The sequence below is a fragment of the Narcine bancroftii genome, chromosome 3 (genome assembly GCF_036971445.1).
Source record: "Narcine bancroftii isolate sNarBan1 chromosome 3, sNarBan1.hap1, whole genome shotgun sequence".
In the NCBI taxonomy this organism is placed as follows: Eukaryota; Metazoa; Chordata; class Chondrichthyes; order Torpediniformes; family Narcinidae; genus Narcine; species Narcine bancroftii.
This window is the reverse complement of record NC_091471.1, coordinates 249,834,083-249,860,552: the sequence shown is the minus strand read 5'-3', so window position 1 is coordinate 249,860,552 and position 26,470 is coordinate 249,834,083. Positions and strand designations below refer to the sequence as shown.

At 38.3% G+C, this 26,470-nt stretch overlaps 2 protein-coding genes across 5 annotated transcripts in view; one reads left to right on the top strand and one right to left on the bottom strand.

Moving 5' to 3' along the window:
- LOC138758515 (uncharacterized) overlaps positions 1 to 7,129 on the bottom strand; it is a 41,803-nt gene extending 34,674 nt beyond the window's left edge. Inside the window, exons 1-3 of one of the 4 annotated variants that reach the window (XR_011354314.1) lie at positions 6,911 to 7,067; positions 5,027 to 5,125; positions 2,254 to 2,346 (exon numbers count right to left, since the gene is read on the bottom strand). Coding sequence is in view for 3 of the 4 variants with exons in the window: in XM_069927518.1 (XP_069783619.1) it covers positions 2,254 to 2,346; positions 5,027 to 5,125; positions 6,911 to 6,977 (259 nt within the window). In the remaining variant the exon portion in view is untranslated. Of the gene's footprint in view, positions 1 to 2,253; positions 2,347 to 5,026; positions 5,126 to 6,910 lie in introns of all 4 variants that reach the window. The other 3 variants (XM_069927518.1, XM_069927520.1, XM_069927519.1) reach the window with 3 other exon arrangements.
- A 486-nt stretch (positions 7,130 to 7,615) lies between these two features.
- Positions 7,616 to 26,470, top strand: part of LOC138756812 (heme-binding protein 2-like) — a gene marked incomplete at its 5' end in the record, with an annotated part of 39,267 nt that continues 20,412 nt past the window's right edge. The window contains 2 exons of the mRNA XM_069923201.1: positions 7,616 to 7,716; positions 26,017 to 26,095. Of these exons, the coding sequence (XP_069779302.1) occupies positions 7,616 to 7,716; positions 26,017 to 26,095 (180 nt within the window). The remainder of the gene's footprint in view (positions 7,717 to 26,016; positions 26,096 to 26,470) is intronic.

The window sequence follows — 26,470 nt, the reverse complement described above, 5'->3', positions numbered from 1 at the left end:
ATATGCTGCTATTTCTTCACTGTGGCATTGTCAAAATCCTGAAATGGGATGCCCAACAGCATATGTGAGTGAGAGAATTGTTTATCACATACTGTAAGGTGCTGCTTTTGAAGGTGTTTCACCACCATCACCTCATACATATGAAGATTGGTACATCTGATTATGTGCCAAGAGTGGAGACTAAATAGCAACTAATTTTGATATTAAGTTCCACTTTCCAACAACTTTCTAGATAAAATAAATTCTCCTAAATTCCTTATTGGCTTTACTATTTTAAACCCCTGGTTCTTAAATTTTTCTTCCTTCTCTTGTGAAAACATTAGGTACAGAATAAATTTACCAGAATTATGCCAGAGATATGCAACTTTAGTTACATGGAGAAAGTACCATGTTGGGATTCTTCATAAATCAATTTTTGGACATTTAAAACTTTAGGATTTTGATGAAATAAAGAGAACTACTTTTGAGTGTCATTATATCTGTATATTAAATGTGCGATTTATTTTAATGACTAAAGATGAGGCAAGTTACAGAGAGTCATGATAATTTAGAATGCATTGCCTGAAAGATTAGAGCAGTAGATTTAATCATAACCTTCTTAGGGTGATGGACAGACAGAGGAAGTGGAAAGTACCATGGGACAAGCTTAAGGTAATAAGAGGAGTTATGATTAAGCTCTTATCTGATGGGCAAATTATTGTCCTCTGTACAATATGACTGATTTTCTGATACTGTATTACGAGCTCTACTTTTGGCCTCTACTATAAATGGGATCTACTCGACATGTAGTCCTTCAAAATGTTTTATAATCATAAAGATATGTATCCAGTCATCCTTTATCATCCTCTTTCATGTTATTATCCCTATATCCACACACATAAATCACAAAAAGCCATACTGCCCATTACTGAAATTTCTTTTCATATCTTGATACACATGTGGATTTATACTAGATGGAGGTATGGGTATATAATATTCTAGTCTATTGATTGATTCCTCATCTGCTGTGCCTTCTTTATTACCTAGAGCATTCACAAAGAGATATTTACAAATGTAGCTCTGGATCTATTAAAATGATCAAGTTCATGTTTGACACTAGTGCAAAACAAAAGTGACATTAACCATTATGGAACAATTAAAAATTCAAAAGAGCTCGAGGTTCAGATGGAAGGAAAAATCCAAACAGCAGCACTAAAACAAAACATTGAACTACAAATAAGGTCAATTAAGTAGCAGCTACTAATGAGTTTGGGTTTAAAATCTTGCAGTGTGTAGCTCCTGCTCTATGCATACTCTCTCCAACTGTTCTCAATACCTACTGTATAATTAGTCAAATTTAAGTTGTCTGTTGTGTCACTGTATTTCCTCCACTTCCTGTACAATCAATGTGATGTCCCCATGGTGTCCACACTTTCCTATACATCTCCGTTGTAAATGGTGGTAGTGAAACTCCAATTGAGAACCAATAGCTTTTTTTGAAATTCAACTCAATTTCTTTCTCCAACATGGAAAAATCTGAGCAGGGAACAATGCTGCTGATATCCAATTTCTGCTACTCCAAATGATAAATTACCACACCACTCCATTGTTTCTTCACAACGTTTTACAGTGCTTGCCTTTTGTAACAGTTGTTCTCACGATGCAATTTTTCCTGTGTACCTATTTATCATTACCAAAAGTATTATAATTTTAACCTTGTGTATTTATAACCCATATGATTACAATATTTTCAAATCACCATTCTCTGCCACACACATACACCCCACACACTTTACTAAAAGACTATGAGGGATAAGTAACACTCAATAAGGTAGAAAGAGTAAAGAGAAGATTTACTAGGATGTTGCCCAGACTTCAGGAATTGAGTTAGAGGGGAAGGTTAAACAAATTAGGAATTTATACCCTGGAGCGTAGAACAATGAGGGGAAATTTGATAGAGGAATTTAAAATTATGAGCTGGATAGAGAGAGTATCATCGAGAGACTTTTTCTAATGTGGGTAAACCTATGGGTTAAGGGTAAAGGTTTAGGGGGAACTTCTTCACAGAGAGAGTGGTAGGAGTGCGAAATGATCTGACAGCTGAAGTGGTAAATGCAGGCTCAATTTTAACATTTAAGAAGCATTTGGAGAGGTACATGGATGGGAGAGCGGGACTAGGCAGAAAAATGGTTTAGCACAGACTAGAAGAGCCAAAAGAGCCTGTTTCTAAGCTGTAATATTCTACGGTTCCATTTGTGACATTTTGCTACTCACGTAAAACGAAATATCTTTTTCTGTGAACAAGCGGCATTAGGCTGTATTTCTTCTGCTCTGCTTTGGGAAATGAGAGCAGTTTCTTTGAATGGTCTGAAATAAGTAAAATATCAGTTTAAAATAAAATCAGGTGCTACATTAATAATGCAAAGCATCAATGGCCTATACATTTTGGATAATAATCAAAGACTAATTAGCAGTCAAGATGCATTTTTAAAATCGTTTCAGAGTGAACTTAAAAGGAATGAAAATATAAAAGAATGCTATTTAGGAATTTGATGTAGAAGGGTGAATCTGAGAATTTAAATGGTGTGGATGCTCTAAGTAAAGGGGATGGGGTTTAACTACAGATTACGGATCATATCACAGAACAAAATGATCGTATCAGAGAAGTATAAAATATCTTGTATAAGAGAATTTTACGTGTATTATTTGTATAGTTTTTGTATTCAATATTATTTTTGAACAGTAAGAGTTATGATTTAATTTTCTAATTATTATAATTAAAGAATTTGATGTCTGAATGAAATAAGTTATGTAATAATTATGGTGTGCTTCTAATTTATGATTGATATATGACATGTATAAGATACAATTTAATGTTATCATTAGTTTACCTTGTACAAAAGGTTTTTGTTAAACTCAATAAAAATATTAAAAAAAAAGAAGGGTGAAATTAAGTTTTGCTTTGCAATTCTAACATTTGTGGTGATTTATACACTGCAGGCAGGAAGTACTTGAATAGTTTTGCATTGTTTACAAGTTAATTTTTTATTTTAAAGACAAATGCAATGATCCATGTTATTTGGGAAAATATATTTTTCTCCCTTTACACTCAGAAATTAAACACTTCATATTCCTCTAAATCAGAAAGCTGTACCTCTCACCTACCCAGCCTTTCTCTCTCCCCTTCCCCCTCCTCTCCCCCACCTCTATCTGCCTTCTATTTTTTCTCCTTTTCCATATCAGTTTCAACCTACCAGCCCATCTCATCCCTCTCTCTCATTTCTATATACAGTATTGGCTTTCTTCCCTCGATACTCTTGTCCTGAGGGAGAGCCTCAATCCAAAATGCTGACCATTCCTTTGGTTCCACTGATGCCGCTTGATCTGCTGAATTCTTCTTGCAGTTTATTTTCCCTCCAGATTCCAGAATCTGCAGTCTCTTGCTTCCAATCTGTTCACCCTCAACAATCACAGTCCTTCACAACATCAGAATTTTTCTTTACAAATTCATATAGATAAATGCAAGTAGGCCTATAAATGCAACCTCACTTGAGGTTAGGTGAGATACAAACTTAATCTATTGAGTTTAAGTAAGATACAAACCAGAAACTATGGGGAGGAGTTTTGGGGGAACATTCGGGGCAATTTCTTCACCCAGAGAGTGGTGGATGGAATGAGCTGCCAGCTGAAGTGGTGAATGCAAGTCCAATTTTAACATTTAAGTCACATTTAGACACGTGCATGGATGGGAGGGGTATGGCAGTACAGATCAATGTGACTCGGAAGAATGAAAGTTTGACAGAAACTAGAAGGGCTGAAGGGCCTATTTTGTGTGTTGTAATGTTCTATGGTTCTATGTGCTTGTCCAACAATAACAAAATTTGGAAGGGAGATCATGATTGTGATAGCAGTTTAGAGAAAAAAACCCAACAGCCATACTGGCTATAATAAATATAGATTAAATAACAAAGTACAGGATAGTTAACAAACAATCAGTATTTAGAGGCTTGAAGATAAATATTTTAAATAATGGTCCAGCAATTGAAACATTGACTACTAGACATCTAGAAATCTGGGATCCCAGATATTGGATATGTGTCCAGCTATAAGATGTTTGAACTTGAGGAACTACACTTTTGGATTATTTTAAAAAGATAAAGTAAATAATTCAGAGGACCAAATAAATGATAAGAATGGCAACAAATATCAATAAATCATATTCAAAAATGGAAAATTTGAGTGATGTTGTGGATTTAATTGATTTCAACTGTAGCTACCATGAAGAGAAAGGTAGAAATAAAAAAATGAAATATTAGTTTTCATGCAAACTTGTACAGAATATACAGCATGTTAAAATTAAATAATTTTTGGGCTCCACACCGTAGGAAAGTTATTCAGCAAAAAAGTGTAGATTCAAATCTTAATGTCAGATTTGTGACTCATGAATAGTTTTAAGCACAGATTAAAAGTGACACAGTGCAGCAAGTCTCAGCACTTGTATGATGGAAGGAAAAACAGGTTAAAACACTGATCTACTGAGCCCTCTAGGTACTAATGACAGATTAATAGTGACATACTTAACTTTGAGTCTGAAGGTTGTGAGCGGATTCTTCAACACATAAGCTAGGTCAACATCTTAGTGCAGTCGGGAGGAGTTTTGCACTCTTAGAAATCCCTTCTCTTAAATGGGATGTTAAATAGGGGTGCCAATTGCTCCCAAATTGATGAAGAAGGAGAATCCTGGAGCACTAAATGAGCAAGGAACTTGTTCCCATGTTCTGACCAACATTTTGTGCTGTGTTCTTCATTTCCCAGATAGCCATGCCTCGCTACAACAGAGGCATTTAGATGGTCCATTAAAGGAATAATGTTTTTTTTCCTGAGGTTTACCATAAAATGGCTTACATTTGGAGACCCCCCCACCATAATTAGTGCCTTGATATTAACCACCAAGGTGAACGGCAAGAATGCCAATTTACAATGCAAACTGATCAGTGACCCTTGCAATACTTCATTCACTATTGTCTGCTTAAGTAGTGTACTTCACCTCCATGCAGTCTGGGAGGATGTTCATTTCTATGTTCCACCAGAGAGGTTGGACCAGAGAGTCTCTGATTGTCCACTTCATGTGTAGTTCTTCTTTCACCTAAATGAGCAAGTACTAAAATGAAGCATGGTGTGGGAATTATTACAACATGTAAATGTGCAGTAGCAAAACCTTTGTTCTCCAACATTAACTGCTAAAATTAAATGATTTTTTTTTCAAAAAATAATCTCCTACAAACATAACCCAGACCACAATGTGAAGATTGGTAAGAACTTCTCCTCCACCATCTCCATCAGTATCAGAGCACCACAGGGCAGTGTTCTTAGTCTCCTGCGCTCTTCACTCTACACCTATGACTGTGTGGCTCGGTACAACAATAATACCATCTGTAAATTTGCCAATGATACCATGGTAGTGGAAGGAGATGAGTCAGCATAGAGGAGGGAGATTGGAAACTTGCTGAGTGGTGCATCAACAACCTTACACTCAATGTCACCAAAACTAAGGAGATGATTGTTGACTTCAGGAAAGGAAAGCCAGAGGGTATACAATCCAGTGATCACTGGGGGATCAGAGGTGGAGAGGGTGAGCAAATTTAGGGCATTGGGAGTCACTATCTCAGAGGCTCTTTCCTGAACCCAACACACCAGTTGCATCGTGAAGAAATCACATCAGCGCTCCTACTTTTCAGGAGTTTGCGGAGGTTTGCTGTGACACCAGAAACCCTGGCAAATTTCTACAGAGGTGTGGTGGAAAGTATGCTGACCAGCTGCATCATGGCCTGGTGTGGGGACACCAATATCCCTGAGTGTAAAGCCCTCCAAAAGATGGACACACCCCAGGATATTACTAGCAAACTCCCCCCCCCCCCCCCCCCCCCATGATTGAGTATATCTACAGGGAACACTGCCATTGGAGGGCAGCAGCAGTCAAAGACCCACACCACCCATCACACGCTCCGTTCTCACTGCTGCCATCAGGAAAGAGATATCAGTGCCACAAGACTCGCACTACCAGGTTCAGGAACAGCTGCTCCCCCTCCACCATCAATTCCTCAACAACAAACTCAAACTCTTACTTGTGCACTTTATTGATTCATTTTCTTTGTTCCCTCTGTATTTAGTTATTTTATGTTTACCAATAAGTGGCAATTCTACCTGGCCTGCAGAAAAAAAGAATCTCAGGGTTGTATATGATGTCATGTATGTACTCTGACAATAAATCTGAAACACACACAAAAGTGAAGGCAGATAAAAAATAGAAGTTTGTAATATCCTTTGCAAGAAAGAACTTTGAGGAAAACATAACACAACTATAAAGAAATGGCACAGATTTTTAAATGCTATTTTATGAAATTGTTTGGCATATATTTGAAGTGCCAACATACACCACCTTCCAAATGTGCCGTTTAGATCTTTGTGTGCAAATGTCCACAATGAGGACGGTTTAATTAACATCAGAACAATGTATCCAATGGTTGAAAGAATCAATGTATCCAATGGTTGAAAGAATCAATGTATCCAATGAAAGAATCAATGTATCCAATGGTTGAAAGAATCAATGTATCCAATGGTTGAAAGAATCAACGTATCCAATGAAAGAATCAATGTATCCAATGGTTGAAAGAATCAATGTATCCAATGGTTGAAAGAATCAATGTATCCAATGGTTGAAAGAATCAATGTATCCAATGAAAGAATCAATGTATCCAATGGTTGAAAGAATCAATGTATCCAATGGTTGAAAGAATCAATGCGCATCAGAACGTGATGAGTACAAATGGTGGTGGTAATTTATCATTTGGAGTAGCACTATTCCCTGATGCCAACATGAGCGTTTAGTCGGGAGAATTTGATCACGGTGCTTGTGAGTGACTGGCTTTACCTTTCTGGTGGCACCACACGTTGCCCACGATACAACTGAGCAGCAGGACATAACCACAGGCTGCCATCCAGTCAACCAGGTGACGCCACGAGCTTCCCGCCTAACACTGGGGCGGATTGTTCCGTCACCGGCGTCGGCCAATCGCGGGGCAGCCAGGGGGCTGGCGGAGAAGTGACGGCAGGTGCCGTTGAGCACCAGGCTGCCTCCCCCACCCCACCCCGCTCCGCGGATTTGGCAGTCGCTCCCCATCCGTCGAGTTTGCGAAACGTTTCATTTCTTGCCAATTATCCTGAGAGTTTCGCTGACTCGGGAATGGCTACAGGTACGTTCCTATCGAAAAAAAAACCCGTTGATGGTTCTAATAGAAATCACAAGCTACTGTGTTAGGAAGAGTATCAGGTTTGGAGAGATGAGTGCAACAATCACAATGGACACATAGGAGACAAAAAGGAGAGAATGTCAAATGATACTCTCTTAGTCCAGGGTTGGCCAACCTAGAGGCTGGATCTGGCCCGTGATCCAAATTTATCTGGACTGTAACCCAGCGCTCAGCAATGACTGTAGCGACGTGTGGTGCCAACATTGGCATTTACCGTCGTGCAAAGCATTGTGGGACGACTGAGCGCTGCCGTGCCAGGTGGGCAACGTGTGTGATGTCATTGGCCTGGTGGGGTGGGTCCGGGTCCCACAGGCTGATGGGCGCATTTCGGGCTTTCCCTGGGTCAGTGCTGCAGGAAATCATTTCGCACCACAGGTGTTCTGCTTGGACCTTCAGGTTTCCATCGAGCTATTGCTTGTGCAGAAAGGTAAAACTTGATTATCTTAGCATTGAGTTTGCAGTTGATAATCTTCTTAATAACTACAATGAAACAACTCTATGGACATTCACATCGGACCCAGGTTGGACTCCTCCAGTGACTGCCTATACTGTACATGCTCACACAAGTATACACACTTCGGACAGGGACTTTCACACTGGTTCCCTGCACCAACGGGGGTGTGGCTCTTGTATAGTACACACTGTACCCATGATACTTCCAGCGGTGTCCACCGAATGATGTGTGGAACTTGGACCACAAGGCCAAGAGAAAGAATGTGCTATACATTGATGTTACATATGGTTTGATCTGAGCACCTGACCCCAGGTAATTTAAATGAGCCAACAACAACAAGTTGTGGGGTGTCAGCATGTGTATCTTTTGTTGGAGGAGTCTGTTAATTCACTCTACTAATCCTGATGTTTGTGGGTGGTAGGGGATGTGCAACAGCCATGAGATACCTGCCTCTGTCCCCCAGTTTTGCACCTTTGCTCTGTAAAGTGTGAACCATGGAGTTCCATAAATGGAGGAGAGGTATTTCAGTCCCTCAAAGATGTGGTCCTGGTCAGCCTGCAGAGTTGGTGTCCACCATTTCAGTATGTAGGCTTTTTTTTCTTTTGGCAAAGGAGAGGGCCAAAATAGTCTACTTGGCCCACTCCCATGCCATGCCAAATGTGCCCCACTGCCTGAAGCTGCCTGAGGCAGCTTCAGTGTACCAAGCTACTGATTTGAGCCCTGGCAGTGTAGGAGTTTAGAAACAGTTATTATTTTAATTGCAGGAGTTTAGAAACAGTTATTATTTTAATGTTAGGAGTTCTGAAACAGTTATAGAAGGTAGAAAGAAAAAGCAAGAAAAAAGCTAAAATGTTCTTTGTGTAAAATGGTGCATGAAAAACAGCAGAACAGAGTAAACAAGATAACAGAGGAATTTAAGAAATATGCACGTACACACACAAAGAGCTTGTTTAATAGGGGGTGGGGAAAGGAGGTGTGAGCACGGGATAAGAGAAAGTTGGAGTCAATCAAGAGTCAGATGAATAGGGAAAAGTGCCAAACCAATCCAAGAAAGACAAATGTAAGGGAGGGTGAAGTAAAAATTGTATAAAAACAAAGAAGCTTCCCGCCCTCGGGGTACTTTCCCAAGGTAAGGGGAGAGTACCCAACCTTGCAATGTTGTAAATATAAATGAATGTTCTTTGTTCTCAACTTTTGTCTTGAGCATATTTTGTGAACGTGAAGGCACTTCTCACAGCAGTATTCAGTGCCTCCTGCATGGGCCCGTGCTGGAATTTTAATGATTTGATTTGTTCATTTTTCTGGGTTCCCTGACAAATTGGACGTGGTAGCCCATTTGTGCCTCAGTCGGGATCTCAGTAGCCATAAGGCTCCCCCATGACTCCCCTGGTTCCCGAGAAATCCTGATTCCTCTAGGAGGGAGATCACGTGGTGCACTATCTTCTCTCTGTGGGGTTCCAACCTGTTGACCCTGTCGATTGGCATAGTGTGGCTTGTCAGTCATACAGCCAAATAGTGGCATCCCTGATGGTCGATGGTCCACCTGCTGATTTTATATTCTGACCTCAATGTTCCTTTCCTACCTTTGGTTGTCTTTTGTCTTGCTGCCCCTGTTGGTGACTAGGTACACATTAACACATACTCGACCACACACACACACACACACACACACACACACACACACACACACACACACGATAGTACAGTCTCCCACATGGTTAGATCTCCCATGTGCATCCAGCCAAAACTAGGTGAGTCTGGACACAAGTGTAACAATCAAAGGTATCTTTATTGAACACACAGGAGAAAAACAGGGGAGAACATCAAATTACTCTACTATTAAACAACTATATAGACATTCACATCAGACCCAGGTTGGACTCCGATACCAGTGGCCGCCTATACTCTACTTGCACACACAAATGTGTACACACTCTACAGTCAGGGTCTTTCACACATACTCCCAGTTTACTGTACCAACGGGGGTGAGGCTCTCTGCAAGCACAGATCTATCACAGTATTATGGTTTAGCTTAAGTATAGTGCACAATTGCGACACTTCCAACAATTTCCACAGTAGTGATCTAGTGTGGGGTGATGTCCGAAGCTTGGACCACGAGGCTGAGGGAAAGAATGTGCTATGCTTTGATGTTATATGGTTTTGATCTGGGTGCCTAGCCAATAATGACCCTAGGTAATTTAAATGAGCCAGTGGCAAGGTGTGCGCTAATGGTGGCTGGAGACCAAATTGATTGATAGGTGATATGACTTCTGACTAAGTTTCAGTCAGGGATAATATCTGCCCACCCAAACTCCACAATATTCTAGATGGGTAGGGAGGCCACATGTTTCTCCACAATCCACAAATAATACTGTGGCAGCAAGCAGGGATAGAAGTGGTCATTCAACCTTTCTGGACCCAATATTGAGCACCCCTCATGTTCCCATGACAGAAGAAGCAGATCATCATTCAATGATGGTTCATTCAGGAAGAGTGGTGCTTCTTCATTGTACCTGCCAAAAATGTTGAGCTCATCTCTGTATGGAAAACTGATAGTGGGCTTTCTGTATGAACTGAACCCCATCTAATGCAGGAATGTCAAGTACTGATCTCAAGAAAATGGATTCATTTTATTTTACCTGGTGGGATAGATTGATGCCAAGTGAATTCTAAAAGGGGCCTGGGACAGAGAAACTGGGTGTATGTGTGCATTAATCTTTTAAAGTGGGAAGGCAGATTGAGGAAAATAATTAAAAGCACATAGGATCTGGGCTATAGGAAGCTCGGAACATTGCATCCAATTCTGGAAAAAAAAATTAAAATAACTGACTTGGTGATGAAAGCTTGGGTTTGTTCTTGGAATCATAGAAGGCAAGGGGGATTTTAAAAAGAGTTACATGGGTAAATACTCAAATTTTACGATTTTTAAAATATCCAATAAACACGTTCAGATGGTCAGATTTGACCACAGTCAGACCAGATGTCTCCCTCTTGTTTTATTTACCCTGGCATTACAAAATGCTCTTATGCTTTTCACCTTTTTGGAAGCCAGATGACACCATAAACACCAATTGCTTGTTGAAATAATGGTTGCCATCATATTTGTGGCAAGCTGGTCACTGATGTTGAAGAAACAAACCCAGTTCTAAATTCATATGTTGCCAATCTCAGTTTTCCATTTACATCATTGCCAGACTGATACCACCCACAAATATGAGAAACATCTCCTCTTCTGTCCGGGCATCCTCCAAACCGGATGACATAACAGTGACTTCTCCAGTTTTTCCATTAACTTGCCTCTTCTTCCCCTTGTCATCTTTCTTCCAGCTCTTTTACACTCTCTCTCTGAGTGAAACACGAAACCCAGATGCAGTGATTGTAGTAAAAACATCAAAATGCTGGAGAAACTCTGTTGGTCTTTTCAGTGTCTATAGGAGGCAAAGGTGTATTGCTGACATTTTGGGTCTGAGCCCTTCTAGAATCCAGAACAACAATAGGTGTCAGTTGGATATGATAAGGGACAAGGTAAGAATGTTTGTGCAAGAGAAGATGAAATGGAAAGACAGAAGGGGAAAGGAGAAGGGGGAAAGCCAGAAAAGTCAATATTAATGCCATCTGGTTGGATGGAATCGAATCTGAAGGTGAGGTGTTGTTCCTCCAATTTACGGGTGCCCTTAGTCTGGCAGTGCATGAGACCATGGACAGATATATCAGCAAGGGAATGGGATGGAGAATTGAAATGGATGGCCACTGGGATATCCCCACTATTGAGGAAGACAAAGCCAAGGTGCTCAACAAAGCGATCTCCAAGTCTTCATCCAATCTCTTCGATGTAGAGGAGACCATTACAGGAGAACCGATGGAGTAGATGACCCCAGAAGATTCACAAGTGAAATATAGCTTCACTTGGAAGAACTGTTTGGGGGCCACACATAGTGGATAGGGAGGAAGTGTGGGTACAAGTGGAGCATCTTCTGCAGTCACAGGGGTAGGTCCCAAGGGGATTATTGGTGGGATGGGAGGAGTGGACAAAGGAGTCACAGAGAGAGTGGTCCCTGTGTGTTTTTCCATTTGCATGATATTACATTTTCTTTGCATATATTCCTCAGGCAATTAGTTCCAAGGATTTATTGCAACAAATTCTAGCTATGCAATGGTAAGAAAACCATAAATGGAATCTTACTCTTTGAGGGTGGTTGAACCAAGCTTCGGATCTTCACACCTCGTTTGGTTCTGGTTCATAGAATGTACTACTCCACAAAATTTGTCTTTTAGTTATTATATTATAACAGTGCCTGATGTTTGGTGTTTATTTCAGTATTCGTATGTGGGAACTCTGCTCTTGGAGCACTGAGTTATATGTTACATTGATGGCCAGGATGTTCTTTGAAAAAAAAACTATTGGATTACTTTCCAAACCTTTGGCTAACACATTCCAGAAAGAGATGGATGAAGGTCACCGAAGGCTATGGAAATGGCCCAGTTACCGGTTTGAGGGAGGTGGGGGTCATGTTATGTCCCATGCACGGAGATGCGAACCAGCCCGCCAAATGGCTGATGAACCAGGTGACCTAAGCACATCAGGAAGACGGGGAACTCTGGCATGTCCCATATAGGCAGAGCTGCAAATTCGATGGTCACATTCCAGACCTCTTAAGGTTCAAGGATCTGTGAAATGGCACCTCATTTGGAAAGGTTAACCGATGCCTGCCCTATCCTTAGTCCATTTCCTCCAAGATGATGGACCAACACTGCATACCCACCATGGAGATAGTAGTGGTGAAGAACCTTGCTGAGACATCAATGGGTGTGGTGCTAACCAGAAACCTATTGGACTAACTACATAAATACAATGGCTTCAAGAGCAAATCAGAGGCTGGTAACTCAATGACTCTGCTGTTGTATTAAGAGAGAACATCACTGTTTGGGCCTATATTTTAGTGAGTTTGTAAGAATGAGGAACGACTCTGTTATTGGATTGACAGAATAATTTTGAGATTTTCACAAGTGGAAGAGTCATTAATAATACAAGGTATGGGCCAGCCATTTACAACGGAGGTGTTTAGAAATATCTTCTTTCAGATCAATGGGATTAATTGACCCAGAGGTGAAGAAGGCATTTGAAATATTTGAGATGAAGCTAGATAAACATTTGAAAGAGCAAGGAATTGGAGGCCACGGGGAGAACCATTGTTGTTGGATCAGAATCCTGCAATTTCCTATGCGACAACACTGTGGAGCTACCCTCAGACAGACTGTACTGGTTGATGAAGGAAGCTTTCCACCACCTTCTCAAGCCCCATTGGGGTGGTAATAAATGGCAGCCTGACCAGTGATGTTTACTTATTGTTTTAAACAAAAAAAATCAAATCCCAGCTAATCCATTTGTTAACCTGTTTGGAGATGATTATGGTCTTCAGGAGGGAGTCCGGTGAACACAACCCAGACCTCATCGAGGGCTTAATAGTAGAGAAGATCAAGGACTTCAAATTCCTGGTGTCGACATGTCAAGCTTCAAGTTTAAGGCAAAGAAAGACACAGTGTGAAAATGGAGGAAATCATATTCAACAAGCTCAAAATGATACATCTCAAACTAAAAGTAACCTGCTTTCTGCCGCAGTGCAGATCAACAAAAGGCAGGATAGTACAGAAGATGATATTAGACGATTTAACCTTGGTTTCTGTCTCCCCTCTGCCAAGCACAGATCTCACATTCCACCCCACTTTGCCAACAACTTTCCAGCATTATAAACATCCTAGTTTTAGTCCCTTATTGTTTGTTAGGGGCAATATAGGCTTTCTTTAAAACTCAGGACACTTTGAGTCCTACCATTGATTGTTTTTCAATTATGATACAATTGCATTAGCACTTTTGATTCGGTTCCTGGCTCTCTCTCTCCTAGTTAGTTTTCTTTGGAAACAGAATCTTGATTGGCAATAGCCCAGCTCTGTTTTATAACTATTGTGAAATCTTGGCAAGAATGGATATGCACAAAGCAGTTACAAAATAACTCAAGGTTATTTATGCAATTCATTGGATAAGCTGTAACGTGATTTGCATAACCCACTCCACCCTTGGTATAAAAGCAAATATTGTTTATGTAATGTTCACTGTGGTTGAAAGAAAGCTGCAACAACGATGTGAGTTTTCAAAAATATTTTTCTTGATTTAATAATGGTCATTGCATGTTTCAAATAGAGTAGCATGTGAGATATTTTTAAACATATCTGATTGGTGAAATGGGATATATGTTGGAAGATATTTTCTTTAATTGCTATTAAATAATCTGTAATTATGCTTCAACTGTCAGAAATTTACTCAAACTGTTAAATACAAAGTGATTTCCCATATTTTCTACATTAATCCTCAGCTTGAACCATCTTTTACATTTCTATTTTTTGTTATTTTACTCATTGATGTAACAAACCCATCATGTATTTATTATGCACTCCCTGATGTGTGAATTGTAATGTATCCTGCTCTATTTTCTGCACTTGAAAGTTTTTGAAAGTACTTGAGGAATGAATGTAGGTTTTCCTCATAAAAATAAGGGATCAGCCATACGGGGTTCGAATCCCTTCTCTCTCAGAAAAAGTTTTTAAAAAAAAGTTAACTAAGGTTGAAGCAGTTTTAAAAAAAAATGTTGGAAGATCTAATAAACAGTACAAGATGTCACCAAAGAAAACAAAACAGTGGTAACTTCACAAGAAATTGAACAAGAGAAAGAGAGGGATAAGGAAGAGGCCTACCTTGAAGAAGGATCCTGGAGCTATCCAGAAGGTAGGAGTCTGCGGAGAAAAGCCTGGAGCTGGGGAGACCTGGGACGTTGCTGTACAAGGTCTCCCCTGACAATGTCCATCTGCCATGGGAGAAGAAGCAGAGCACAGAAAAAAAAAGAGGCAATTAAAAATAAAAGCCCAAGAAGTCTCCAGTGATCAGAATGATGACCAAGAAGAACAGGAATTGCCTCTAAGACAAGGAGCTATAGCTAAAAAGTCAGAAAAATTGAGAGACATATATTTACAGCTGAAATGAAGACATACATGGAAAATTTTCAACAATCTTTGATGCAATTAACTGCAGAAGTTAAAAAGAGTATAGTTGAAAATAAGAATTTTACAAAGAAGATGGAAAGAATGATGCAGCAAGTAAATAAGAAATTTGAAGTTGTGGATGAAAAAAAATTAAAGGAAATGAATTTGAGATTCAAAATGTTAAAGAAAAGATGAAAAAAATTCAAGATACACACCTCTTTATCAAGATGGAGCATTCCTTAGAAACCCTGATATAAGTTTTGATTTGTTGAAAAAAAAAGAAAAGAATTCAATGCTGTTAAAAATGTGTTTATGGAAGAAAGGTTACGCTTTTGTGCTAAGGTATCCAGCAGTATTGAAAGTTTTTGTTCCAGAAGGTAAATATAGATTTTTTTACAGAACCCAATGAGGCAAAGATGTTTGCAGATTCATTGCCTGAGAAAGAGAGGGATGTTTGAAATGAGAGATGATACAGAATGATTATAGGTGATAGAGAGGGAAAGAGCAAATATTAAAAAAAAATTAAGAGGAGGGAGGAAAATTTTAAGCTGAAGGATCTATAAATAAGTAAAAATTTGTCAATAAGTAAAGACTATCTAGATCTAATGCAACACGGAACAGTACAGTAATTCTAGAGAGTTGGTCCTTCACTCCCAACTACCTGCTATGGAGTTATGAGTGCTGGTGTGGTTTTGACCACAACTTGTATAGATCATTTAACGACCTTTTATTAATAATGTATACCTTTGAGGTGGGGGGGGGGGTTCTATCTTTTTATGGTTTTCTTTTTTTTTTCTTAATATAACTAAATATTATCAAAAAAGTTAAGAAATATAATTGTGTTTTAAAAATGAGAGAGATGGGAATGGGAAGATGGATGGTTAGTAGATTTAGTAAAGTGATCCGATGGCTTGAAAATTGAATTTTATTAGTATTAATATAAATGGGATACAGAATCAAGTAAAGCAGAAAAAAAATTAGTTTATATGAAAAAGACAAAAATATATACTACATTTTTACAAGAAATACATTTGACAGAAAAAGAACATGAAAAATTAAAAAGAGGTTGGGTAGGAACTGTAATAGCATCTTCATTTAATTAAAAATAAATCATAATGGATTTTTGTTTTTACGAAAATTGCCTCCAATAGTAGTCAATGGGTCTTTGCTTTACGAATTTTCGGTTTACAAATGGTTTCTAAGGAATGTTCTATCTTGATAAAGACCCTGCCAGAGTTCCCAGTCTTCCTGCTGTGCTTAAGTCACCTGGGACAACGATTGGTGTCACCCCCAGGTCCATGCGGTCATCATGTTCATTGGCCATTTTGAAGGCTGGTTCACGTCTCACAACCTCAACCCTCTCCCCACCCCTGAATCAGCAAATGAGCCTTCGGTGGTCTGCCCCTGCGTCGAGGGAGCAGAGTGCAGACCGGCTCATCGAGTCCAGATGTGCCGGTTTTTTGTGGTTGACGGTAAAGGTTTCCTCCTTAACGCCAATCTCAAGGACAAAGTGTAACCATTGTCCCTAATGACCTTGTAGGGCTGTTGTAATGGTGGTCTGTGTGCACCCCTTCTCACAAACATGTACTGACAAGTTCTTAGGTCCTTCGGGACGCAGTGCTTGGGCTGGCCGTTTGGAGGGGGTTGCCACGGGACTTCAGCTTCCACCACAGGGTCTTGAGGTTTGCTGCGGGGTCTTCTGGATGTTTATTGGGGGCCAGGAACTCCCTGGGGATGATGCTGTGAACCATCTCCACTGCTGAGGCATTGAAGTCCTCCTTCGGTGCGGTACAAATTCCCAGCAGGACCCAAGGCAGTTTGTCCACCCAGTTGGACCTTTGAACCAAGCCATCATGATTGCCTTGAGTTGCCTGTGGAAGCATTCCACCAACCCATTGACCCACGTGTGATATGCCATTGCCATGGTATGATGGATCTGCGTCCCCAGAAAGTTAGTCAGCGCTGCCAGAGATGAATTGTGAGGTGCTCTGGGAACCTGAAAAGGGACACCCACGTGTCAAGAAGTGCCCTAGCACAGCTTCGGTGGTGGTATCAGCCCAGGGACCACCTACAGCCACCTTGTGGAGGGTCTACCATGATCAAGAGGTATCTCACCCCATGGGAAAATGGTAACATTCACATTATCTGCCAAAGCAACCTCATGTCATCTTTTTGCCTTCTTAATTTCTTACATTTTCGATACTCTTCTAGAACCTCATTTGCTCCTTGTTGCCTATACACCTCTCACTTGGCCAATATCTCTTGAAAACCAAGGTTCCCTATGCCTGTTAACGTTGCCTTTAATCCTGACAGGAACATGCAAACTCTGCACTCTCAAAATGTCACCTTTGAAGGCTACCCACATAGTGAATACATCCTTGCCAGAAAACAACTTATCCCAATTCACTCTTCCTAGATCCTTTCTCATTTCCACAAAATTGGCCTTTCTCCAATTTGGAATCTCAACTCAAGGACCAGACCTATCCTTATCCATAATTAACTTGAAACTAATGACATTGTAGTCACTGCACCCAAAATGTTCGCCTTTACATAATAGGAGTTCAAGTATTGCACCCTCTCTCGTTGGTAGCTCTGTATATTGATTTAGAAAACTTTCCTGAACACATTTGGTTCTGGGAGCAAGATAAAATATGGAAAGGAAAACTAAAAAAAATTAAGAAGTTACTACATTTTCATAACTAGTAAAAAGGTTTAAGACAACAACAAAAAAAAATTTCTGTCTACATACAACTTTCATAACCTCCAGGCATGTATCCAATTCAGTACTTCTAAAATGCAACTCTTGTAATGCAGGAACATAGCAGTCAATTTCCATAAAGCAAACTCCAGCAGGAGTATAGGGTAGAAATGTACTCTGTCATTCAATAAGATCATGGTCTCAACATCACTCGGCTGCCTAAATTTCATATTCCTAGATTCTCTTGTAGTTCAAGAAGATTCAGTTTGAAAATGGTTAATAACTCTCTGAAGTGAGTAATTCCAAAGCTCCACAACTCATCTTTCTCCTTACTTTGTTTACTTGATCTATTAGATAAAGGGTAGCCAATAATTTCTGGTTTTGCCAGCCATATCTGAATTCCACCCTGTTTCCTAGGGTGGGAATAATAACCACTAGAGGACATTTAAATAAGATTAAGGGAGGGAAGTATAGGCGAGACATCAGGGGTGCACTGACAATGACCACACCAGCCGTGCGAGTATAAGACAGCTTTAATAAACTAATATGTACACTAAGAGGTCTTGTCTCTGCAAGATGAACCTGGAAGGCGAGACTGTAGCTCTGGACTGCTTTATATACAAGGCCACCGGGATGGCCCCTGATGACCTAATGGTGTAATTACATATCACCACAAGGGGTAAGATTTTTTATAGAGAGTTATTGAGGCCTGGAATGCCTTGCCCGGAGTGGTGGTAGAGGCTGAACCATTAGGGGCCTTTTTTTTAAAAATTTTTTATTTTTCACACCATAAATCACAATAGCCATGATATACACTTTTTCTTTTTCACACATTTACAGTGACTTTTTCTCCCCCCCCCTCCCTCCTCCCAAGCCACCCCCCACCCCCCCCCCTCTCATCCATTTTAGGTATACAATCTAGGTTGCATTAATTCAGTCAGACAATGTTGTCATTCAACAAAAATACACCAGAAATTCTACAGAGTCCATTCTTTTCTTTCCTTCTCCTTCCATCAACTTAGGTAATGTTTGTCCCCAGTAGGTTTTTGCTATTGTATTTAATGTAAGGCTCCCATACTTGTTCGAATATTTCAATATTATTTCTTAAACTATATGTTATTTTTTCTAATGGAATACATTTATTTATTTCTATATACCATTGTTGTATTTTCAAATTATCTTCCAATTTCCAGGTTGACATAATACATTTTTTTGCTACGGCTAGGGCTATCTTAACAAATCTTTTTTGTGCATCCTCCAAATCAATTCCAAATTCTTTGTTTTTTATGTTACTTAGGAGAAAGATCTCTGGATTCTTTGGTATATTGTTTTCTGTTATGTTATTTAATATCTGATTGAGATCATCCCAAAATTTTTCTACTCTCTCACATGTCCAGATTGCATGAATTGTTGTTCCCATTTCTTTTTTACATCGAAAACATCTATCAGATACTGTTGGGTCCCATTTATTTAACTTTTGCGGTGTAATGTATAGTCTGTGTAACCAATTATATTGTATCATACGTAGCCTCGTATTTATTGTATTTCTCATCGTTCCAGAACATAATTTCTCCCATGTTTCCTTTTTTATCTTTATATTTAAATCTTGTTCCCATTTTTGTTTAGTTTTACCATTTGTTTCCTCATTCTCCTTTTCTTGCAGTTTAATATACATATTTTTTATAAATCTTTTGATTAACATTGTATCTGTAATCACATATTCAAGGTTACTTCCCTCTGGTAAACTCAGATTGCTTCCTAATTTATCCTTCAAGTAGGATCTCAGTTGGTAATATGCCAACGCTGTATCTCCAGTTATATTGTACTTATCTCTCATTTGTTCAAAGGATAAGAATCTACTTCCTGAAAAACAATTTTCTATTCTTTTAATCCCTTTTTTTTCCCATTCTCTAAAGGAAAGGTTGTCTATTGTAAAAGGGAGTAGCTTATTTTGCATCAATATTAGTTTTGGTAATTGATAATTTGTTTTGTTTCTTTCTACATGGATCTTCTTCCAAATATTGAGGAGATGATGTAATACTGGAGAAGTTCTATGTTGTACCAATTTTTCGTCCCATTTATATAATATGTGTTCAGGTATCTTTTCCCCTATTTTATCTAATTCTAATCTCGTCCAGTCTGGTTTTTCCCTTGTTTGATAAAAATCTGATAGGTATCTTAATTGTGCGGCTCTATAATAATTTTTAAAGTTTGGCAATTGTAAGCCTCCTTGTTTATACCATTCTGTCAATTTATCTAGTGCTATCCTCGGTTTCCCCCCTCTCCATAAAAATTTCCTTATTATTTTCTTTAACTCTTTGAAGAATTTTTCTGTCAGTTGTATTGGCAGTGCCTGAAATAAGTATAATATCCTTGGAAAAATGTTCATTTTAATACAGTTTATCCTTCCTATCAGTGTTAGTGGTAGATCTTTCCAATGCTCTAAATCGTCCTGTAATTTTTTCATTAGTGGAATATAATTGAGTTTATATAATTGGCCTAGATTTTTGTTTATTTGTACACCTAGGTATCTTATTGCCTGCATTTGCCATCTGAATGGAGATTCCTTCTTAAATTTTGAGAAATCCACATTATTCATAGGCATTGCTTCACTTTTATTTACGTTTATCTTGTAACCCGACACTTCTCCATATTCCTTCAATTTCTTATATAATTCTTTTATTGATAGTTCTGGTTCTGTTAAGTACACTATAACATCATCTGCAAATAGACTGATTTTATATTCCCTGTCTTTTATTTTTATTCCTTTTATATTATTATCTATTCTTATCAATTCTGCTAGTGGTTCTATAGCTAGCGCAAACAATAAAGGTGATAGTGGGCATCCCTGCCGCGTTGACCTGCTTAAGTTAAATTGCTTTGATACATGTCCATTTACTGTCACTTTCGCTAACGGTCCCTTATATAATGCTTTAATCCAATTAATATACTTCTCCGGTAAACTGAATTTTTGCAATACTTTGAACAAATAATTCCATTCTACTCTGTCGAAGGCCTTCTCTGCGTCTAAAGCAACTGCTACTGCAGGTGCTTTATTTCCTTCTACTGCATGAATTAAGTTAATAAATTTACAAATATTGTCTGTTGTGCGTCTTTTTTTGATAAATCCAGTTTGGTCTAAATTTACCATTTTCGGTACCTGTTCTGCTAATCTGTTTGCTAATAGTTTAGCTATTATCTTATAGTCTGTGTTTAGCAAAGATATTGGTCTATATGATGCTGGTAAGAGTGGATCTTTCCCTTGTTTTAGTATTACTGTAATTATTGCTGTTTTACATGAATCTGGTAAGCTTTGTGTTTCATCAATCTGGTTGATTACATCCAGGAGGGGCGGTATTAATAAGTCTTTAAATGTTTTGTAGAATTCTATTGGAAATCCATCCTCTCCTGGTGTCTTATTATTTGGTAATTTTTTTATTATCTCTTGTATTTCTACTATTCCAAATGGTTCTGTTAATTTATTTTGTTCCTCTATTTGTAGTTTTGGTAGTTCAATTTTAGTCAAAAATTCCTCTATTTTCCCTTCTTTCCCTTCGTTTTCAGTTCTGTATAATTGTTCATAGAATTCTCTAAAGTTTTCTTTAATTTCTTTTGGATTATATGTAATTTGTTTGTCTTTTTTCCTTGATGCCAATACCATTTTCTTAGCTTGTTCTGTCTTAAGCTGCCATGCTAGGATTTTGTGCGTTTTTTCCCCTAGTTCATAATATTTCTGTTTTGTCTTCATTATATTCTTCTCTACCTTATATGTTTGTAATGTTTCATATTTTATTTTTTTATCTGCCAATTCTCTTCTTTTAGTTGTATCTTCCTTCATTGCTAATTTTTTTTCTATGTTTACTATTTCCCTTTCCAACTGCTCTGTTTCCTGATTATAGTCCTTCTTCATCTTGGTTACATCTTGGTTATTTGCCCTCTAATGAATGCTTTCATTGCGTCCCATAGTATAAACTTATCTTCCACTGATTCCGTATTTACTTCAAAATACATTTTTAATTGTTTTTCAATAAATTCTCTAAAATCCTGTCTTTTAAGTAGCATGGGGTTTAATCTCCATCTATACATTCTTGGAGGGATGTCCTCTAGCTTTACTGTCAATATTAAGGGTGAATGGTCCGATAGTATTCTCGCTTTATATTCTGTTTTTCTTACTCTATCCTGCATACTAGCTGATAACAAAAATAGGTCTATTCTTGAGTATGTTTTATGTCTAGCCGAGTAGTATGAGTATTCCTTTTCTTTTGGGTTTTGTTTCCTCCATATATCCAAAAGTTTCATTTCTTGCATTGATTTAATTATAAATTTGGTTACTTTGTTCTTCCTGTTAATTTTTTTCCCCGTTTTATCCATATTTGGATCCAAATTCAGGTTGAAATCCCCTCCTATTAGTATGTTCCCTTGCGTATTAGCTACCTTCAAAAAGATATCTTGCATAAACTTTTGATCTTCTTCGTTAGGTGAATATACATTAAGTAGATTCCAAAACTCCGAATATATCTGACATTTTATCATAACATATCTCCCTGCTGGATCTATTATTTCCTCTTCTATTTTAAATGGCACATTTTTACTAATTAATATAGCCACTCCTCTTGCTTTTGAATTATATGATGCTGCTGTTACATGTCCTACCCAATCTCTCTTTAATTTCTTGTGCTCCAATTCAGTTAAGTGTGTTTCTTGGACAAATGCTATATCAATTTTTTCCTTTTTCAGTAAATTTAGTAGTTTCTTCCTTTTAATTTGGTTATGTATTCCATTAATATTTAAAGTCATATAGTTCAGCGTAGCCATTTTATACTTTGTTTATCTTCTCCTTCCGTTTTTCCATCATTACCTTTCCTCCTTTTCCATTTCTGTTTTCTTATTTTCAACTCTTTATAAGACAACATTCCTACAACATCCAACATTTTCCTTATTCTCCTATTTATATCTTCTTTATCCCCAATCTCCCCCTTCCCCTCCTGAGTTGTCCTTTATCCCTTGTCGGACAACCACATCTCCCCTCTCCATTTGGGTTTGCGAATTCACTCGCAAGCGTCAACTGATTTTGCAGTGACCGCTATTTCTCCCCACCCAGCCCTCCCCAGAAAAGATTTCACTTTTCATATGTAACAAAGGTCACTCTTTTAATTCCCTCCTTATTCTCTCTATTCCATTACCTTCCCTTATTCATTCTTGTCTATACTATCTATATTTTCCTCTGTACAGATACCTTCACGTATGCACATTTTATCTATTCACTCTTATACCTCTTTAGCCACATACATATCAATCGTGATCATTTTTACTCTCATTACCCGTCTTCATCCCTCAGTCTATTTTTGTAATTGTTCTGCGAATTTTCGTGCTTCTTCTGGGTCCGAGAATAGTCTGTTTTGTTGTCCTGGAATAAATATTTTCAATACTGCTGGATGCTTTAGTATAAATTTATACCCTTTCTTCCATAAAATCGCCTTTGCTGTATTGAACTCCTTTCTCTTCTTTAGGAGTTCAAAACTTATATCTGGATAAATGAAGATTTTTTGCCCTTTATACTCCAGTGGTTTGTTGCCCTCTCTTACTTTTTCCATTGTCTTCTCCAGTACCTTTTCTCTTGTAGTATATCTTAGGAATTTTACTACAATAGATCTTGGTTTTTGTTGTGGTTGTGGTTTAGAGGCCATTGCTCTATGTGCCCTTTCTATTTCCATTTCTTGCTGTAGTTCTGGACATCCTAGGGTCTTAGGGATCCAATCTTTTATAAACTCCCTCATATTCTTGCCTTCTTCATCTTCCTTAAGGCCCACTATCTTTATGTTATTTCTTCTGTTATAATTTTCCATTATATCTATTTTTTGAGCTAACAGTTCTTGTGTCTCTATCGCTTTTTTATTAGATTCCTCCAATTTCTTTTTTAAGTCTTCTACCTCCATTTCTGCTGCTACTGCCCGCTCTTCCATCTTGTCCATTTTCTTTCCCATTTCTGTTAAGGTCATATCTATTTTATTCATTTTCTCTTCTGTGTTGTTTATTCTTTTTCTTAAATCATTAAATTCCTGTGTTTGCCATTCATGTATCCTTTAATAAGAGAAAGTACCTCCTTTATCTTGCCTTTCTTTTCTTCTTCTATTTCACTGTACTCTTCCTCTGGGTTGGCCAACTGTTGTTTCTTTGTTGCCCTTTTCTTCTCTTCTTTCTTGTTTCCATTGTCTTCTGTGGTCTCTTCTTGCTGCAGGAGTTCTGCAGCTGTCGTTGCCGGCTGTGGAGATCGACTCCTCAGCTGGTCCCCCCTCCCGTCGGTGTGTTTTTTTTCATGCGCGGTTGCGCACTTTTACTCGGCTCAGCGAGCCATTTTTGTAGTCCATTATCTACCGACCTGAGGGAGCGGGTTTCTCTCTCTACAGCGGGCCTCTTCGAACAGGTAAGGCCTTCACCTTCTTCCTCCGTTGTCTTCTCTTCCTCTCTTCTTACCGTTGCTTTCGACTTTTCTTTTTTTGTCGCCATCTTCTTTCCACCTTTATACTCACTTTTCTTTAACTTTTATTTCTGTGCCTTTGTGTTTTCCTTTGTTTTTCCCGACTTTTCTGGAGAGGGCTGGAGTTCACTGTCCGGCCACTACTCCATCACGTGACTCCGTCAACCATTAGGGGCCTTTGAAAGACTTTTAGATAGGCACACGGGCAAAAGGAAAGTAAAGGGTTATATGGTAGGGAGGGTTTAGCACCTTTATATGGGTTCAGCTGATTTCTTCCAGTGCCATCTAGGAACAAGGTAATATCACTAAACAAATTGATTTAAAATTTAATTTGTGTCACTAAAGTGATTGAGTGCTTACAATGTGAATACAGTAAATAAGAAAAAAACACTTCTATTATTGCAGTTTTTATTAATGATTTAAATCTATTGCATAGTAAACAAAAAGTAAAATATAAAAGTGAAGAATGAAAATACGATCGAGTTCTGTCTGTTTCAGTTGGTTCCATTTGTTTCTTTTGTTCCACAGGTATTGGATGGGACTCGTTCTTCTTTTATTTGGTATGATAGGAGCTGAAAACAGGTCAGAAAATGGAAAGACATAACAGGAGAGAGAAATTCAATTTCAATCTGATAAAATAATCTGGAATAGTAAAAGGCTTCACCGGAGTCACGCCATATGTGTCAAATCTGACTTGTGCTTAATTACAAACAAGTACCTGATCACTTTCAGCTGATTTCTGCTGTAAAATTTTAAATCATGCAAGGTATTTTTTTTTGCCCAGGTACAAGATAAATTTCTTCATAAAATGAGGCATTTTATCTTGGGGATTGCAAACCCTTGATGTTCCATGATTTCTTATGGCATGACATTGACAATAGGCATATAATTATTGTTAATTTAAATTTTAAAAAATTTAGACATACAGCACGGTAACAGGCCATTTCGGCTCACGAGTCCGTGCCGCCCAATTTGCACCCCAGTAGCCTACATCCCTGGTATGTTTTGAACTGCTGGAGGAAACAGGAGCCCGTGGAGAAAACCCACGCAGACACCAGAAGAACGTACAAACAGTGCAGGAATTGGAATGGGATTAGTAGAAGAGTAAATGCATGTTTCTTGATTGGTATAGAATTGGTGGGATGAGGGGTTGCTTTTGTGCTGTATGATTTAGTATACGATTCAAGGCAGGAAGTAGCACTGCTGTACAAATTCCTTGTCCTCTTGTCGATTACAGCAAGTCAGTTAGAGTTAGGGATGAATAGTCTTTTACCTTTCTTTATCCGGTTACCCTTGCTGGATAATGCCCCAAGAAATATTGAATAAGAACTTTGATTACATTCATCAATGAAATTGACTACTAAAACAAAACCACACTGTTCATCAATGATCATCTGTCCCTTGGATGGTGTACACTATTGCGTTGCCTTCCTCAACTGCTATTATTAATCCTAAAGGTAGGCTAAACTCGTGAAATTCCTCTATATCCCAATCAAGCAGGACCCAGAAGATCTATACTGCAATGAAATATCTACTTAACTGTGCTCCACATTCCCCACACACTCTGCCAATTGCAGCCTTAAAAGTTCTTATCAATGTTTTTAACTGCAGAGTAAAAGAAAGAGCCATGTCCAAGTCAGATTTCCTATCTGCGTCTAGTCATTTTAAAAACTACTACTACTTCACAGCACCTTAATTGCAATATGACACTTATCAATACATGATCTAATAAAAAACACACTTTTAAAAAGAGATCATTTGGGACAATGACTGAAGGTTTGGTCAGAAGGTTGGGTATAAAGGATGAGTGAGAGGTAAGGATGATAATTCCAGACCTCGGGGCCCAAAGAATTAAACCTGGCTACTAACAGTACAATAAAGCAACAAGCATTAGCCAATAGTGCAGGTGACTGAGAATGGGAAAACCAATTAATGATGGAATAGGAAAGCGAGGTCAAGTAAGATAAATGGATCTGCCAAAAATGTAGCCATCATTTAAGACATTGTACAATGCCAACATATGAACTGCTTAATCTAATTTTCCATTTGCTTTTGTTGACAGTTATTCTAGACCAGCTCACTGCAGAAAAGTAAAGGAATGCTTCAATTATAATCTTCTTTGTGCAAACTCAGATTATGAGGTGAGAAGCAATTTTGAAATTTACAAATAAAATGCATAGAAGACTTGCATTGGTTACTGATAGTGAACAAGTAAACCAAAGAATTGACCTATGCTTTCATGAATTCTTTCACTCAATCCAATAAACAATTAATAGATAATTTATTTAACACAATAAGTTATGTAAAATTAATGAATTAATTTGATACAACAAATAAGTGTAACAGTTAAAATGCATTTTAATAATTCTTATTCCCAGTTTGTATTTGCAAATTTTATTTATCATTTAATAATTCTGTGTTTGTGAATTTCATCTCAATGAATTATTTGCATTTACTGTTATTTTATTAATATTTCCAGTGGGAACGATTTTTGCAGTACCTCCTAAGGTCCTCCC